Raw genomic sequence first — 17,521 nt, 5'->3', positions numbered from 1 at the left:
GGAAAGAGAATGACTCAGGCATTCTGGGAAATGTAGTTCAAACACGTTCAAACTAGAGAAGGGAGGTTTAATTCATTTCCATGAATCAATTCGTTTTAAGGGGCCAGTTTTGACGTCAAGACATAATAATCATCACGCGTTGGCACATTACCTTATCTAAACCATACGTAGCCTACATTTCATATGTTTTGGTTAAAATCATTGATAATGGTATTCGTTGGAGGCAAGATTTAGCTACTAAAACAAAGCTATTTATAATATTATTTGCATTTACAATAAACAAAACTACAATTTATTTAAATAGCCTATCTTTGTTTTAAAAAGTTTTTGTGTGCATGCTTTAAAATTACAATCAAGTTTTATCTAACATATCTGCTAATTAATTATTGCTCCATCAGTCAAATTTTACATTTACATTTAGTCGTTTAGCAGATGCTTGTATCCAAAGCGACTTACAAATGATGACAATAAAAGCAATCAAAACCAACAAATGCAAGTGTTATGACAAGTTAGCCTAACGCAGTACACATAGCCTAGCTAGGCTTTTTTTTTTACATACCGGTATATAGGCCTACATATAACAAAAAGAAAACAAGTATAGAATAGAAAAACAATAGCCTAGAGAATGCTGTGGGAGGCCTTTTTTTTTTTAAAAGAAAACAAGCAGTTAGAAAACGAATAGAGAGTGCTAGTGTTAGAGGGTCAAGTCAACAAATAGCTTATGAAATATAATTAGAATAGAGAGTGCTAGAGTTAGAGGGTCAAATAAAGGTGTGTTTTTAGCCGTTTTTTAAATATGGCTAAAGACTCAGCTGCTCGAACTGAGTTGGACAGGTCATTCCACCGGGAGGGCAAGGTTAATGTAAAAGTCTGTGAAAGTTTGCGCCTCTTTGGGATGGTACAATAATGCTCAATAATCACTCGCAGAACGCAAGCTTCTAGAGGGCACATACGTCTGAAGTAATGAATTTAGATCATTTAGATACATTTTCATACAAAAAGAATCAGTTCACAGTTTTCGACTCCTTACGAATCAGAAAGAGGCCGCCTTTAGTTTAATGATTCGCTAACATGAATCCAAATCGGATTCAGTTCGAGAACTGACTACTGATTTAATGTAGTTCGTAATCAAATCGTTATGGATATTTTGATAAACCAGTTCATGACTCAAAGAACGGTTCTACGTAAATCGTCTATCGTTAGTTCAAAACAACAAGATGGAGCACAGGACTGCAACAATACTAAGGAATCTCGAAACGAGACAAGGCATCTTAAAGGGTTACTCCACCCCAAAATTAAAATTTTGCCATTAATCAATTACCCGCATGTCGTTCCAAACCTGTAAAAGCTTTGTTCGTCTTCGGAACAAAATTTAAGATATTTTGGATGAGAACCATGAGGTTTGTGACTGTCCATTGACTGCCAAAAAATTAACACTGTCAAGGCCCAGAAAAGTATGAAAGACATCACCAAAATAGTCCATTTGCCATCAGTGGTTCAACCGTAATTTTACAAAGCTACAAGAATACTTTTTGTATGCAAAAATAACAACTTTATTCAATCATTCGTCTCCTCTGCGTCAGCGTAGCGCCATTTTGGAGAGTATCTGCTGGACGCTGCACCACACGGATACGCTTTCTGTTTGTTTACGCTTTGATTTGAACGAAAACAGTGTATCTGTGTGAGACGATTTATCGAAAAAAGTCATTATTTTTGTTTTCTTTGCATTCTCGTAGCTTCGTAAAAAACCACTGATGGCAGATGAACTATCTTTACAATGTCTTTCATACTTTTCCGGGCCTTGACAGTGTTAATTGTTTGGCAATCAATGAGACAGTCACAACATGTTTTATAAGAGCTACTCAATAGATTTTACACAGTACACTATTCCAGCATGCCAGAATCTTATAAAAACTGACGGATAATCAGACAGGAATCTTGTCTAATAATTCACATTGCAAACTAGCCGAGGGCCGTACAGTTAGATTTGATATGACAGGGGGCGGAGAGCAGTAGCGCTGCTGTCTCACAGTCTGTCTCTCTCTCACTGTCTCACTGCTGTAGGAGCTACAGAATGGGTGTTGAGGTTGAAACGATATCTCCAGGAGACGGTAAGACGCTATCATATAATAAGTTTGAATTTCAAATTCAGGAACGTTCTAAACGCTCCGGCGGATTCAAAATGTTGTTTTGATACATTGTAGCGGCAAAAGCGGGATTCCGGGAACATTCTGTCGCTCTAATTACATTCTGTCGCTTATTTACAGTCTACAATTTTCACCGCATATTATTTGCGCATAGCTTTGAAAACTAAGATTTCTAACGAAACGCACATGAGGATGTTTCCCGCTCGCTGTCTAGTCAGGGATTTAACGTGTGTCTGTGCCCAGCAGATAATATGTGCCATGTGTGCCAACTCAAACACTCTTCTCATTATGATTCCTCACTGCAGCTGTCAGATTTCCTCTGCAACATGCTCTAGTGTGATTTTTGCTTCTGAAATGCAGGTTGATGTTGTTGATCACGTATGTCTCAGATGGCAGCACTCTTGCTCTGGCTAGACATGAGCTTTGATGTTAATCTGAGGGGGGCTTTGCGGGGTAATTTGGCACAGTTGGCAGAGTCATTGGGTTTCTGAGACCTGATCTGGTCTAATGGCACAGTAAGATGCTGTTATATGTGTCACTTGTTGCATTATCTGTTTGCTGGTGGCACCAAACTTACTGTCTGGACATTTCAATTGACACAATTTAGCATTGTTGACATTTGTATATGCATTATATATGTATAGATCTACTCCTCAAATCTGATCTCATGATCCTTCAGAAATCATTCTAATATGCTGATTTGCTGATTTGCTGTTCAAGAAACATTTATTATTATTACTATTATTATCAATACAGTTGAGTACATTTTTTTCAGCATTCTTTGATTAATTGAAAGATCAGTGTTTATCTGAAATAAAAAGCTTTTGTAATATTATACACTACAATTCAAAAGCTTGGAGTCAAAAAGTGATCAAAAGTGGTGATAAAGACATTTGTAATGTTACACTTCTGAACTTTATATTCATCAAAGAAACCTGAAAAAATCTACTAAGCTTTTTTCAACATAATAATAATAATAATAATAAATGTTTTTTGAGCAACAAATCAGAATATTAGAATGATTTCTGAAGGATCACATGACTGGAGTAATGATGATGATAAACATTCACCTTTGAAATCACAGGTAAAAATATATTTCAAAATTTGACAGTTTCAATAAATAAATGTAGGCTTGGTGAGCAGAAGAGACTTATTTAAAAAACATTACAAAATCTTACTGTTCAAAAACTTGACTGGTAGTGTATGTGTATATATATAATCTCATACTGTACTTTCACTTTGACACTAATAATATTCTAAACACAAATGACACTATTAATATTCTAAAAACTCAACACGTGTTCTTTATGCTTGATATGAGATCAATCTGAATTTAGAGCTGAGACCCTGATTTTATATCAGTACCAGTAGGAATCATAATAATGAGAATTATTATAACATGAACATTAGACACTGTAAATAAGTGCTGGAGCGACCATGAGCTCATTTGATTTTGACACCTTTCAGACGTAGAATTCTTGGCACAATTCATCAAATTTAATAGGTTCATCAGTGTCAGGTAATGGCGCTTTCACTTCTCTCGCTCAGCTCAGGTCTCTTGCATCTGTGGGCCGCTCTGCGCTGACATCCTATCTGACCCCCACCGGTTTACTGTCATGTGGCTCACATTCCTCTCCAGCTCCCACACATTAATCAGACACCACCCTCACCACACGCGTGCGCTTTCTTCCGATCAGGACGGCAGATGAAGTCTAAGACCAAACCCAGGTCTCATGACTGTAGAAGCTGTTTCATGGATTTCCATGTGATTTTATCGATCCCTTTGGGGTTTGTGGATTAAATTGGGGTGGCAAGCTACCAATGAAACCATCTTCAGTGCATTACAGTGTTGTTAGAGCAAAAATCTAAAGATAAAACTGTATAATTAGTGTTCTAAGCTACACTACGCGATAAAGACCTTTGATTCCTGGAAGCTGTGTGTCAGCCAGCCAATAAGATTGTGTCTGGTCATTTGAGACAGGTCATGTCATTTATGTGCAATACACATCAGACAGTCAGTGGACGGTCAACAGGGATGTTGTCTGTGTCTGAGACTAGGAGTTAATGAACTGATAACATTAACTACAAGTTGAAAAAGACCAGACTGTGATGGTGCAATGGAGATTCCGGTATAAGGTTCACATGCTATGAATCATCTTTGGCACTAACTGTCTTGTTCCCCTCTTTCTCTACAGGAAGAACTTTTCCGAAGAAAGGACAGACATGCGTTGTGCATTACATAGGTAAACAATCTGCTGTAACTGTTCTCATATGTTGTTCATCGGACGTTTCGCTCAGGCGACTGGTGCGCCCTACAGACCAGCTCAGACAGACAGGAAACAGGATGTCGATAACAACATTCTGTCTCCCCTTGTTTAATGTTTTCTTTCCTCTCAGTATCCCAGTGCTTCTCTTTGAAAATGCAGGTAGAACTTTAAATGTTGCTATTTAATAAGCCCTTATAATTATTATTGCTTGAACTTTGGACCTTTGCTATTGTGCTTGACATACAGGATGCGGCCAACTGGACCAGAAAATTTATGCCTTCCACTCATTATGTTCATATTGTTAGCTATAAAATACAATAGACTTTAAAAGTCTGAGAGCCCTAGTGAAAATGGTTTTATTTCCATTCTTTTATTATTTCTAAACAAAACAGTTTTTCATAATTGCAATGATTCATCAGAAATCATTCTAGCTGCTACTTTTTTTTCATTGATGAATAGAAAATAATTCAAAGGAACAACATTTATTTGAATTAGAAATAACATTATAAATGCCTTTACGGTCATTTTTGATCAAATTAATTTTAGAATTACAGTTTTACTTACCCCAAACTTTTTAACAGTAGTGTATTTTTTTGTACCTATAGGACAGAATTTATATTTCTTACTCAATTATTTTATATTGTTTTTATTATTATATTACGTTTTGTGTCATCTTTAAACAGAAATATTTTCAATACTGACTGAAAAAGGAAAAACATAAAAGGTTTTTCCTGTCTAGTCAGAATTATCAGAGTAATTATCAAGTAAACAGCTTGAGGCAGAACTATGCTAGAGTCCGGTAGCACTGACTGTGAGCTTCTGGCACTCATTAGCACTCAGAGCAGCTAACAGGGTCAGACTCACTGCAGACGTCAATACAGCCCTTCTGCAGTACTTAATATAGCACTGCAGGGCCTTCGCTGCGAGCCCTGGAGCCCTTGAGTGAACCAGATACAGCACTACCACCAGAGACAGACAAGTCATCACTATTTGGCAACACACGCTTTTTGGCTGAAATGGACAAAAATCAATAGAGCAAATGTTTGGAGTGTGGAAAAGGAAGGAAATTTGTGCAAAGACTATGCTCATTTATCTATGATTACAGTCTGGAGTGACCAGATAAAAAAAAAAAAAAAAATGGGAAAGTGGGGTCAGAAAAAACTGTTTTCTTGGCGTCAGATGCCATTTATGTATTTTTGTTTAGCTCATATGAGAAAAGCTAAAAAAAAAAGCCCCATGACTGTCATATGTATCCTAATACGACACAACAAAGTTTCAGACCAGAAAACCAGAATAAATTATTTTTCTCCTTCCGCACTATCAGTTTTTTATGGTTGGTGGTGTTACAAATTTCATTTATTCTACTGTTTAAAAGTTTAGGGTTTGTAGGATTTGTAGTTTTTTAAGGAAGTCTATTACTGCAGTAAAAACAGTAATAATGTGAAATATATTTACAAATAACTGTTTTCTATTTGAATATATTTTAAAATGTGATTTATTCCTGTGATGCAAAGCTGAATTTTCAGCACCATTACCCTAGTCTGCGGTGTTACATGATCCTTCAGAAATCATATGCTGGTTTGGTGATTGAGAATCATTTCCTATTAATATCAGTGTTTAAAAAAACAGATGTGCTGCTTAATATTTTTTGGAGCAGTTTCAGGATTCCTGAAAGCATTTATTTACAATTGAACTTTAGTTGTTGCATATCATTTTTAATGGAAAACTGATACTTTACCTTGACTGAATTATGATTGGAGAGGCTCTGAATGATAATTGGAAACTTTCATTCCACTATGTAATATAATAATGCAACATAACGTTCAGGTTGTATATTATCAGCAGTCATGGTTGCATGCCAAGCGAAACAGGATGGATTTTATCACAGGCTCATGCCTGAATTAGAAAAGAGACCCCCACCCTTCGAACACCTACCTTTCTCTGACCCAGCGCAGAACAAATCAATTAGCCCAGTCCCGCTGGATCCCCTGGGGTTGGTTTATTATTAGAGCACAGGAAACCATCAGACCTCCCGTGACTGGCGGCTCTATTAATAACAGTGGCAACACTATGTATAAATATGCTCTGAAGAGACACCCATGTGATTGGTGGTGGCTCCAGGATTAGGCCACTGTAATGGCAATGAAGAGAAACCCACTATGGTGTCTAGTTTCCTGAACTCTGACCAGGCATTCACAGGCATTCAAGTAGTGACGTCATGTGCAGTTATGGGGTATGCTTCCTTCAATTGATTGATTGAGCCACAGTTCATTGCTCAATGTTTTCCTTAACCTTTTTTTCTAATGGAATAATTGACCCAAAATTGTCTCAGTTATTCTCACCAAATCTGTATGACTTACTTTCTTCCATGGATCTCAAAAGGAGATGTTTTACAAATGTTTTGTTGTCCAAGCTGCTCAAGTCTGCAGCTGGTCTCAACCACAGCAAATTGGCTCTCATCCATATAATATCTGAATATGTTTTAAAATGTAATTTATTCCTTTGAGACAAAGCTGAATTATCAGATCCTTCACTCTAGCAATTCTTTTTTACTCCATTGACATCTCAATGTCACATGATCCTTCAGAAATCATTTTGATATGCTGGTTTTGTGTCAAAAAAAATTGTTTTTATTATTATTATCAATGTTGGAAATATTTTGTTCTCCAAACTGCTTGTGTTTATAGAATACAATTAGTGCTGTCAAATGATTAATCGCGATTAATCGCTTTCAAAATAAAAGTTTTTGTTTACATAATATGTGTGTATACTGTGTATATTTATTATGTATATATAAATACACACATACACGCTTGTATATGTTTTAAGAAAAATATGTTGTTTATACATTTAAAATATATATATATATAATATCAATTATATTAATATAAATATATACATGGAAATATGTTCAAAATATATACTGTATGTGCGTGTGTGTATTTATATACATAGTAAATATACACAGTATATAAGGCATATATTATGTAAACAAAAATTATTTTGGATATGATTAATCATTTGACAGCACTAAATACAATTTTATTTAATTACATTTTTTCAGTTTTTGGTCTCAATTGCAGCAAATCACTTCTCATTCATAGCACAGGGGCTTGTAGGTAATAATATTAGTTGAAAATAAGCTTTGAAACCCCACCAGAAATAGTATACTGTACCACCTGGGCAAATTTGGCATTCTCTTTTCAGCTTAACTATGATTCATGATGCTCTAAGCATATTATATAGTATGGATAGTTGGGATGTAGCCAGGGTTTCAGGTTCTGGGAATGAGTTGTGTAGGTCACCACACAGCAGGCTGTAATATGAGATTAAGTTTAGCATGAAAATTATTGGACAGCTGTACACACTACCTTTCAAATGTTAGGGTTATTAAGATTTTAAATAAATTAATAGTTTGATTTAGCAAAGATGCATTAAATTAATCAAAGTCACAGTAAAGATTTTACATTATTACAAAAAATCAGATACATGCTGAAAAAAGTAACAAGTTTCCACAAAAATATGAATATTAATGAATAAATCAGCAAAAGAAGACTGGAGTAATGATGCTGAAAATTCAGCTTAGCATCGCAGGAATAAATCAAATTTTTATTATATACATCGCATTTTTAATTACAACAAATAAGGACAAAAACGGAGAATTAGTATTTATTAACACCGTGATTGTATTGGAGTGAAACATAGTTTGTCTTAACCAGCTGATAGCACTGTTTTTAGCAATCTCTCTTTGCACTTGACATTGCTGCCAGAATACTCTTGTTTGATGATACATGAACCATGCGTGTGCCATGCCATGCGGTTTTCTGCTGACATGTTTTCGAGTTGAAATGTGCCAACGAATCTATAAGAGGCAGTCGCATTCAGGTAGCATGCGCATCTGATTACATTTGACGCTGTCTGAGAGAAACTGGCTGCCAGCTCTTGTAGACGGATACTGTAAGCCGTGGTAAAAATAGATGCCTGCTGGACTGGTTCACGCTCTTTCTCACCGACCTCTCACGCACAGGCTCAGGAACTAAGAACAACTTCATGTTTTTTCCAGTGAAGCCGGTCACTAGATCAGGCTCGCGCCCACTATATCTATCAGCCAAAGAAAAGCTCCCACCCAACATGACTGCTGATTGTTATCATGGTCGCAGGGAAGCTGATAGTAGAAGCTGCAACATATTCTGTGACATGTAATGAGCCGGGTTTTGGCTCACTGCAGGTCTAATGACCCCCATCCAGCACCCTAAAACATCCAGAACACCTTAGGAGCACCCTAAAAACATCCAGACCACCCTAAAACACCAATAACATCAAGAACACCCTAACAACCACAGGCAACATCCTAAAAGCATCCAGAACACCCTAGCAGCACCCTAACATATTAAGAACATCTAGAACAACCACACAGAACACCCTGGTAACACCCTGAAACATCCAGAACACTCTAGCAACACCCTAACCCCCATCCAGAGGATATTAGCAACCACCTAGCAACACCCTAAAAACATCAAGAACATTCTACCAGCACCCTTACACACTAAGAACATCCTAACAGCCACAGAAACACCCTAAAACTTCCATAACACTCTAGCAACACCCTAACAACCATCCAGAAGACATTAGCAATCACCTAGCAACACAAGAACAACCACCCAGAACACCCTCGAAACAACCTAAAACATCAACACCCTAACAACCATGGAGAACAATGAAACCATGGAAACAAAAAATCCAAACGACACATGAATAATCCCGCCCACTCTAAAGCGGTACTAAACTGCAGTGGAAATGTGCTGTGCAGTACTGAGCCGTGCCGAGTCGTACCATGCAGTGGAAAAGCGCCACAACATACTAAGAACATCTAGAACAACTACAAAGAACACGCTAACAACCCTAAAACATCATAAACTTTCTAACAGCACCCTTACACACTAAGAACATCCAGAACACCCAAAGAGAACACCCTAAAACATCCAGAACACCCTAACAACCATCTAGAAGACATTAGCAACACTCTAACAACAACCCAGAACACCCTAGAAAAACCCTAAAACATCAAGAACATCCTAGACACTTAACATCCAGAACACCCTAACAACCATAGAGAACACCCTAACAATGCCTTAAAAACATCCAGAACACACTAGCAGCACCCTAACACATTAAGGACATCCAGAACACCCTAGCAACACCCTAACTACTACCCAGAACAATCTAGCAGTAACCTAACAACCACCTAGAACAACATAGCAACACCTTAAAGCATTCAGAGTAGCCTAACAATCACCTGAAGAAACTAGAAGCACCATAAAAACATCCAGAATACTCTAACAACCATCCAGAAGACCCTAGCAACACCCTAAAACAGGGAGCAGAGTACAAGCTGCAAGATATTCTGTTATTTGTAATGAACAGATATTCTGTAAGTACATTTTTGGCTTGCTCACCAGAGGTGCAACAACATATTTTCTGTAAAGCTATTGACCTTAACAACTTCATAGCGACCTGTAAAGTTTTGCATTTAGTCAGTTTAGTTCATTCATAAATAAGCTTTAGTTCATCCTTGTAGTAGAACAAGCTGCTATTATAATATACTGTCTGGTTTTGGAATGAAGCCCGCTCTGCAGATATCTTGGCGCTAGGTCCTTCCTGGAAGTCTCAGCTCCATTTATGTCCGGGGGGGGAGGGTGAAAGTTAATACTGTACTGAACAAGAACCAACCTCAGCGTGAGGGATCTTTCATATCTCCCTCGGCGTGGACGAAACTGTAAAGAATAAATGCTTCTAATGGTGGGAGTGGGAGATGAGACTCTGATTGGTTTATTGCACGTTATGCCCAAAACACACCCATTACTTATTAAGAAAATAGGCACAACCCTTTTGGACCATGCGACGGGGGTGCAGACAGTTTTTCCTGTCGTTAAACTAGCAAAAGTGCACCTGCACCGTGCGCTTAGATCGTTAAAATAGGGCCCTTAGTGTTGAAAGTGAAATGTGGGCTTGTGATAGTGAATTCTGTGTAACAAAATATTTCATCTTACAATATAAATTGTAGCCATAGGGAAACTTGTACTTTTTAGGGAAAGGAATTTAGATTTTAGATTTAGATTTAATTGTTGTTAAAATAAATGATTTAAATTTAACATAGTAGTTTGGTGTGATTAATTAAATATAAAGAGTGGTCAAAAATAAAACAGTAAATGATAATACATTACTAATTGTGCTGATTAATTTTTCACCATCATATAAAATTAATCCTATTAATATTTTAGTTGAGAGTTAAAATTAAATTTGATTTAAAATTTTGATTAATAGCCCTATTTGAAAAATAAATGTATAAATATGAGACATTTTAAATTTATTTTTGAGCACATCTGACAAATCTGAACAGCATTTGTTGGTAAATCTTACAAACATTTAACATGCTTTAGTTTACATTTGGCTCCCTATTAGACTTGAGATGTATTCTTATATATATATATATATATATTCATACTGTAATCATGGTAGACCAGAGTGTTATTGGTTGTGTATTCCTCTCTCTTTCTCTTTTCCTTACTGTGATACAGACGGAGGCAAAAGGTGACCTACTTAAACCGGCCGAATAATCCGGCGAATTAGGCCAATGTTTCATATTTCATTCTTTTTGTTCATTTGGATCACAAGAGCTCAGATTCCATAGGAGATTTAGATAAGCACAGAAATGCTCCCTGTGTTAATGGACCACGCCTGTCTGATTGGAGGCACCCCGCAGACTCCCTGAAGCAGTTAAGCAAAGAATCTTCTAGTGCTGTCTGCTGTTTAGTCAGGACATCCAGTAGACCTGCTGTTAAAATTCACAGAAATGATTTTTGCATTTATCTCTATAATACTACATATGTTTTTTACTTCGGTGCCACAAAATAAAAAATAAAATATTGTAGCGACTTAAAAAAAAAAAAGTTAAACCACATCTGGAGACCAGAGTATCACAGACTTGGGGCCACCCAGAACACCCTAGCAACACCCTAAAACACTGTTCATCTCTGGGTCCAGGGCTGCAATTACTGTCTCCTGTAAGCCTGGAAACTGCAATTGTGCAGTTTCTTCATCAGCTGCTTGTCTGTTTAGATGTGTTAATGGCTTGTGCTTGTGCAGTTCCATTTATCCCTAATTTTAAGGTTAGATTTTTGCATTTTGAACAGTTCTGCTTAGTTTCCCGTTTTCTTCAGAAAATATAAAAAAATATAAGATCTACTTACAAACTGTAATCTGACCAAAATTGTAGTTAGTAATGTAATCTGTCATATTACACATTTTAGGTAATATAATCAAACTACTTTTTTGATTACTTTTAGATTATTTTTGATCTAACTTGTTTTATTGCATTGATTTAAATAGGATAATCTTGTAACATATTCATATAATAATACAAAGAGAAATACATTCCATTAATTTTTATTAACAACACTAAGTGCATTAATAATAAAAATCATAAAACTGTAAAGCTAAAATAAATCATTTCAAAATAACAACTAAAATAAAACTATATTCAATATTTTATCTATTATGATTTATTTTGTCACGTTGTGTGGCTTCTCAATTTTCTGTGTAATTATAGCCACCTTCGTGTGAATGTCTACAAAACTGGAAGAATTTCTGAATGTATATAAGCTGTGGGCTATTTTAGAAAGGAAAATTCAAAAGATGAGAATCCATAAATTATTAATAATTTGTTGCTAATGTGTACAATTTGTAATCATGTAATCAATTAAAAGTAACTGTAGTCTGATTACAAATATTTGGAAGTATAATATAATTTAATTAAAAGTACTTAATTTTTGGGGATCTGATTAAGGAATCCAGATTACATGTAATCAGTTACATCCCAGCTCTGTTTGTTGTAAAGATAGTTATAGTGGTAATTATGTATTTAACTTGTTTTCTATTTAACTGCAGGGATGCTGCAGAATGGAAAGAAGTTTGACTCGTCACGAGACAGAAACAAGCCATTCAAATTCAAGATCGGCCGACAGGAAGTCATCAAGGGCTGGGAGGAAGGAGTTGCACAGGTATTTGAGCCTGATGCTGTGATGCATGCATTCTTGAACAGTTCTGTCAGTTTCCGCTTACTATATAGTATTTTCATCTACTTTCAGATGAGTTTGGGTCAGCGGGCGAAGATCATTTGCACCCCAGATATGGCTTATGGGGCCACGGGACACCCTGGTGTCATTCCTCCCAACGCCACTCTTATATTTGATGTGGAGCTGCTGAAACTGGAGTGAACCACTAGCTTTTGCAGGGCTGAAGTCCTCAAATGGAGAAGGAGAAACATGAGTCCCCTCCCCACCAACAAAACCTTCTTCATCTAGAAGAAGAACACTCATTTTGCCAATAAATGCAATGTGAATCTTTCTACACATGACCTTAACGCTATTTTGGCATCATGCTACATGCAAAGTGTTTTAATACTACACTTTCCTGAAACTATGTGAATACAATAGGATCATTCAATCAGTATTTTAATTTGTACCAGACTGAATCCACTGACTTGGTGAATTTGGTAGGGTTAGTATTTTACAGGAGGGTGTAATGGGTTATAATTCTGTTTTCTGAGGGGCATTAACAACCACTGTCTGCATTGCCACTTTTGATAAAAGTATATCCTGCTGAATGCATATGATAAAATGATAGTGTTACTATATTTACTATTATATTTTATATATAAATCTGTCCCTTATAAACATTTGCTGTAAGTCTCATTCAAATCTATAAAAATGAGACATGGAACAAACTGAATATGTACCGTGGAGTGCTTTGGCTTCAATTAAAATTTTATCAACTTGCTCTTAATAAAGATATTTGAACTCTCTGAAATGGTTGTGCTGTTGCAACTGGATACATTTATTATTGATTATTATCTGATCTCCTACTACTGTGTGTAAGATAAGAGAGAGCAGGCAGTAAGAATATTCAGTGTATCATAACTGGGAGGTGAGACATTACATTTTCCATTAACCAAAATTAATATGCTTTTGATTTCTCATTACAGTTTTTTTTTGTATGAAGTTCTAAATGATAGATAGATCGATAGATCAGAATCAGAATCAGAATCAGAATGAGCTTTATTGGCCAAGTATGTTTACACATACAAGGAATTTGTTGTAGTGACAGAAGCTCCACAGTGCAACAGAAAGACAGTAACAGGACAGGACACAGGTAATGAAACAAAATAACAGGAAATAGCCAATAACCAATGTACAAAGCAGCAAAAAAAATAAAAAATACACAATATATAATATATAATATAGGCGACTATGTATGTACAGGTGAAGTATGTGCAAATTAGAAATGAGAAAATAAAATAAGTGAGTGTGGTGAATGGATAATGTATTAGTTGTGTGTTCTACGTTTATTTATTGAGTGTTCATGAGATGTATTGACTGAGGGAAGAAACTGTTCCTGTGTCTGGTCGTTCTGGTGCTCAGAGCTCTGTAGCGTCGACCAGATGGTAACAGTTCAAAGAGGTTGTGTGCTGGATGTGAGGGGTCCAGAGTGATTTTACCAGCCCTTTTGCTCACTCTGGATAAGTACAGTTCTTGGAGAGTGGGGAGGGTTGTACCAATGATTCGCTCAGCAGTCCGGACTACCCTCCGTAGTCTTCTGAGGTCAGATTTGGTAGCTGAGCTGAACCAGACAGTTATTGAGGTGCAGAGGATGGATTCAATGATGGCAGAGTAGAACTGTTTCAGTAAGTCCTGTGGCAGGTTGAACTTCCTCAGCTGGCGAAGAAAGTACAGCCTCTGCTGGGCCTTTTTCACAATAGAGTCAATGTGAATATCCCACTTCAGGTCCTGAGAGATGGTGGTGCCCAAGAATCTGAATGACTCCACTGCAGTCACGGTGCTGTTCATGATGGTAAGTGGGGGGAGAGCAGGGGGGTTTCTCCTGAAGTCCACGATCATCTCCACAGTTTTGAGCGTGTTAAGCTCCAGGTTGTTGAGACTGCACCAGACAGCCAGCTCCTTAACCTCCTGTCTGTAAGCAGACTCGTCACCGTCCTGGATGAGGCCGATCAGTGTGGTGTCGTCTGCAAACTTCAGGAGCTTGACAGAGGGGTCTTTAGATGTGCAGTCGTTGGTGTAGAGGGAGAAGAGCAGTGGGGAGAGTACGCAGCCCTGAGGAGCTCCAGTGCTGATGGTTCGAGTGCTGGATGAGAATTTGCCAAGCTTTACTAACTGCTGTCTGTCTGTCAGGAAGCTGTTGATCCACTGGCAGACGGAGGTGGGGACGGAGAGCTGAGTTAGTTTATTTTGAAGGGTTTCCGGGATAATGGTGTTAAAAGCAGAGCTGAAGTCCACAAACAGGATCCTCACATAAGTCCCTGGTCTGTCCAGATGCTGCAGGATGAAGTGCAGTCCCATGTTGACTGCATCATCCACAGACCTGTTTGCTCTGTAGGCAAACTGCAGGGGGTCCAGTAAGGGTCCAGTGATGTCCTTCAGATGAGCCAGAACCAGTCTTTCGAATGATTTCATGGCTACAGACGTTAGTGCCACAGGTCTGTAGTCATTAAGTCCAGTAATTTTGTGTTTCTTTGGGACGGGGATGATGGTGGAGCGTTTGAAGCATGAGGGGACTTCACACAGCTCCAGTGATCTATTGAAGATCTGTGTGAAGATGGGGGCCAGCTGCTCAGCACAGATTTTTAGGCAGGCTGGTGACACACCATCTGGACCAGGTGCTTTCCTTCTTTTGTTTTTCCTGAAGACCTGGCACACATCGTCTTCGCTGATTTGAATTGTAGGTGTGGGGGAGAGAGGGGTTGCTGGAGGTGTGAATGGTTGTGTGGAGGGGTGTTCTGGGCGGGTGTGGGGTGATCGTTCAAAACGACAAAAGAACTCGTTTAAGTCGTCTGCCAGGTGTTGATTCTCCAGAGTGCTGGGGGGTGGTGTTTTGTAGCTGGTGATGTCCTTTAATCCAAGCCACACTGAAGCCGGATCGCTGGAAGAGAATTTGTTCCTGAGCTTGTCAGAATAATTCCTCTTTGCCACTCTGATCTCCTTTTCCAGTGTGTATTTGGCCTGTTTGTACAAGACTTTATCCCCCTTTCTGTGAGCATCTTCTTTGGCCTGACGGAGCTGTCTGAGTTTGGCAGTGAACCATGGTTTGTCATTGTTGTAGAATAGATGAGTCCTGGTAGGAATGCACATGTCCTCACAGAAACTGATATATGATGTTACAGTCTCTGTGAGCTCGTCCAGGTCATTTGCTGCAGCTTCAAAAACAGACCAATCAGTCAGGTCGAAACAGGCTTGTAAATCCCGCTCTGTTTCGTTAGTCCATCTTTTAACAGATCTTAATACAGGCTTCGCAGACTTAAGTTTCTGCCTGTAGGATGGAATAAGATGAACCAAACAGTGATCAGAGAGTCCTAAAGCTGCTCGTGGAACCGAGTGATATGCGTCCTTTATTGTTGTGTAACAGTGATCCAATATATTACTGTCTCTGGTGGGACATGTAACATGCTGTCTGTATTTTGGCAGTTCACGGGAGAGATTTGCTTTATTAAAGTCCCCGAGAATGATTAAAACAGAGTCCGGGTGTTGTTGTTCACTCTCTGTGATCAGATCAGCGAGTTTCTGTAGAGCTGTGCTCGCGTGCGCTTGCGGTGGAATGTAAACACTCACGAGAATGAACGAGCAGAACTCCCGCGGCGAATAGAACGGCTTGCAGTTAATGAAGAGCGTTTCTAGATCTGAGCAGCACATCTTCTTTAAAACAGTTACATCTGTACACCACCTCTCCTTGATGTAAAAGCATGTCCCGCCGCCGCGCGATTTCCCCGTTGATTCTGTGTCCCGATCTGCTCTTATCAGCTGGTAATTAGGCAGATGGATCGCGCTGTCCGGTATGTCGCCATTCAACCAGGTTTCCGTGAAACATAGAGCAGCAGAGTTAGAAAAGTCCTTGTTTGTCCGGGAGAGCAGAAGGAGTTCGTCCGTTTTGTTGGGTAGAGAGCGGAGATTCGCCAGATGGATGCTAGGCAACGCCGTTCTAAATCCGCGCTGACGAAGTTTCACAAGCGCGCCGGCTCTCTTTCCCCGTCTGCGCCTCCTGAAGCGTTTGACCAGAGCTACAGCTCCGCCAACTACAATGTCCAGCAAAACGTCCGAAAAATCAAAAACCGGTAGAAGATTTTGTGGTGTGTTCTGCCGAATGTTCAGTAGATCATCCCTGGTAAAGCTGATCTTATTTGAAAAACAAAAAACAGGAAAAACAAACAAAAACAATACAAACACCGAGGAGCAACGCACAATAGCTGCCATCAGCGGCGCCATTTTGTTTCTGATAGATAGATAGATAGATAGATAGATAGTCAGATTATAGATAGATAGATAGTCAGATTATAGATAGATAGATAGATAGATAGATAGATAGATAGATAGATAGATATAGAAGCGTTGCATCACAAATAAAAACAGTGGGATATGTCGCCACCTGCTGAAATTAAAGGAATAGTTCACCCAAAAATGAAAAATCTGTCATCATTTACTCACCTTCAAGTAGTTTCAAACCTGTATGAATGTCTTTGTTCTGCTGAACACAAAGGAAGATATTCTGAAGAATGTGGGAAGCAGAGCAGTTCTGGGGCACCATTGACTTCCGTATTATTATTTTTTCCTACTATGGAAGTCAATGGTGCCCCAAAACAGCCTGGTTACAAACTTTCTTCAAAATATCTTCCTTTGTGTTCGGCAGAACAAAGAAATTTATACACGTTTGTAACTACTTGAGGGTGAGTAAATGATGACAGAATTTTCATTTTTGGGTGAACTATCGCTTTAATATGACAGCGATTTTTAACCCTCAAAATAATAATCGATGTCGTTTCGCTATACTATACTATACTATACTATACTATATCACTGTAACTATAACTGTTATTTTATGGCGGCTCTTAGCCACAAGCAATTTCTGAATATTTCAAAAACATTAAAAGGAACCTTTGATTCAAAGCCTCTATACCCTCCGTGCTAAAATATACTGCACATCCGGGTCAGAGCTGCAGGTCGCTTGATGCTGATTGGCTGTTTTTGGTTTGTTGTTAGCTGT

At 38.2% G+C, this 17,521-nt stretch overlaps 1 protein-coding gene across 2 annotated transcripts; it reads left to right on the top strand.

Moving 5' to 3' along the window:
• Positions 1-1,977: 1,977 nt before the first annotated feature.
• Positions 1,978-13,287, top strand: fkbp1b (FKBP prolyl isomerase 1B). Of its 2 annotated transcripts, XM_079375666.1 has the most exons (4): positions 2,011-2,111; positions 4,343-4,390; positions 12,362-12,474; positions 12,562-13,287. In XM_079375666.1, exons 1-4 carry the CDS (start codon positions 2,075-2,077, stop codon positions 12,688-12,690), a joined length of 327 nt encoding a protein of 108 aa, XP_079231792.1. In that variant the 5' UTR covers positions 2,011-2,074; the 3' UTR covers positions 12,691-13,287. The 2 variants fall into 2 exon arrangements, with proteins under 2 accessions (XP_079231793.1, XP_079231792.1); XM_079375667.1 differs by lacking the exon at positions 4,343-4,390 and having other exon boundaries at positions 1,978-2,111; positions 12,562-13,279.
• Positions 13,288-17,521: the final 4,234 nt, after the last annotated feature.

The sequence above is a fragment of the Barbus barbus genome (assembly GCF_936440315.1).
Source record: "Barbus barbus genome assembly, chromosome: 24".
NCBI classification, from domain to species: domain Eukaryota; kingdom Metazoa; phylum Chordata; class Actinopteri; order Cypriniformes; family Cyprinidae; genus Barbus; species Barbus barbus.
Note: the sequence above shows the minus strand (reverse complement) of the source record. Positions and strands in the feature narration are given on the sequence as shown.

Excerpts from the sequence above, each read along its gene's own strand:
- fkbp1b (XM_079375666.1), top strand. The coding sequence starts at position 2,075 with ATGGGTGTTGAGGTTGAAACGATATCTCCAGGAGACG. Across the intron at positions 4,391-12,361 it reads ATGCGTTGTGCATTACATAG|GGATGCTGCAGAATGGAAAG; the intron begins GTAAACAATCTG and ends ATTTAACTGCAG. Across the intron at positions 12,475-12,561 it reads GGGAGGAAGGAGTTGCACAG|ATGAGTTTGGGTCAGCGGGC; the intron begins GTATTTGAGCCT and ends ATCTACTTTCAG.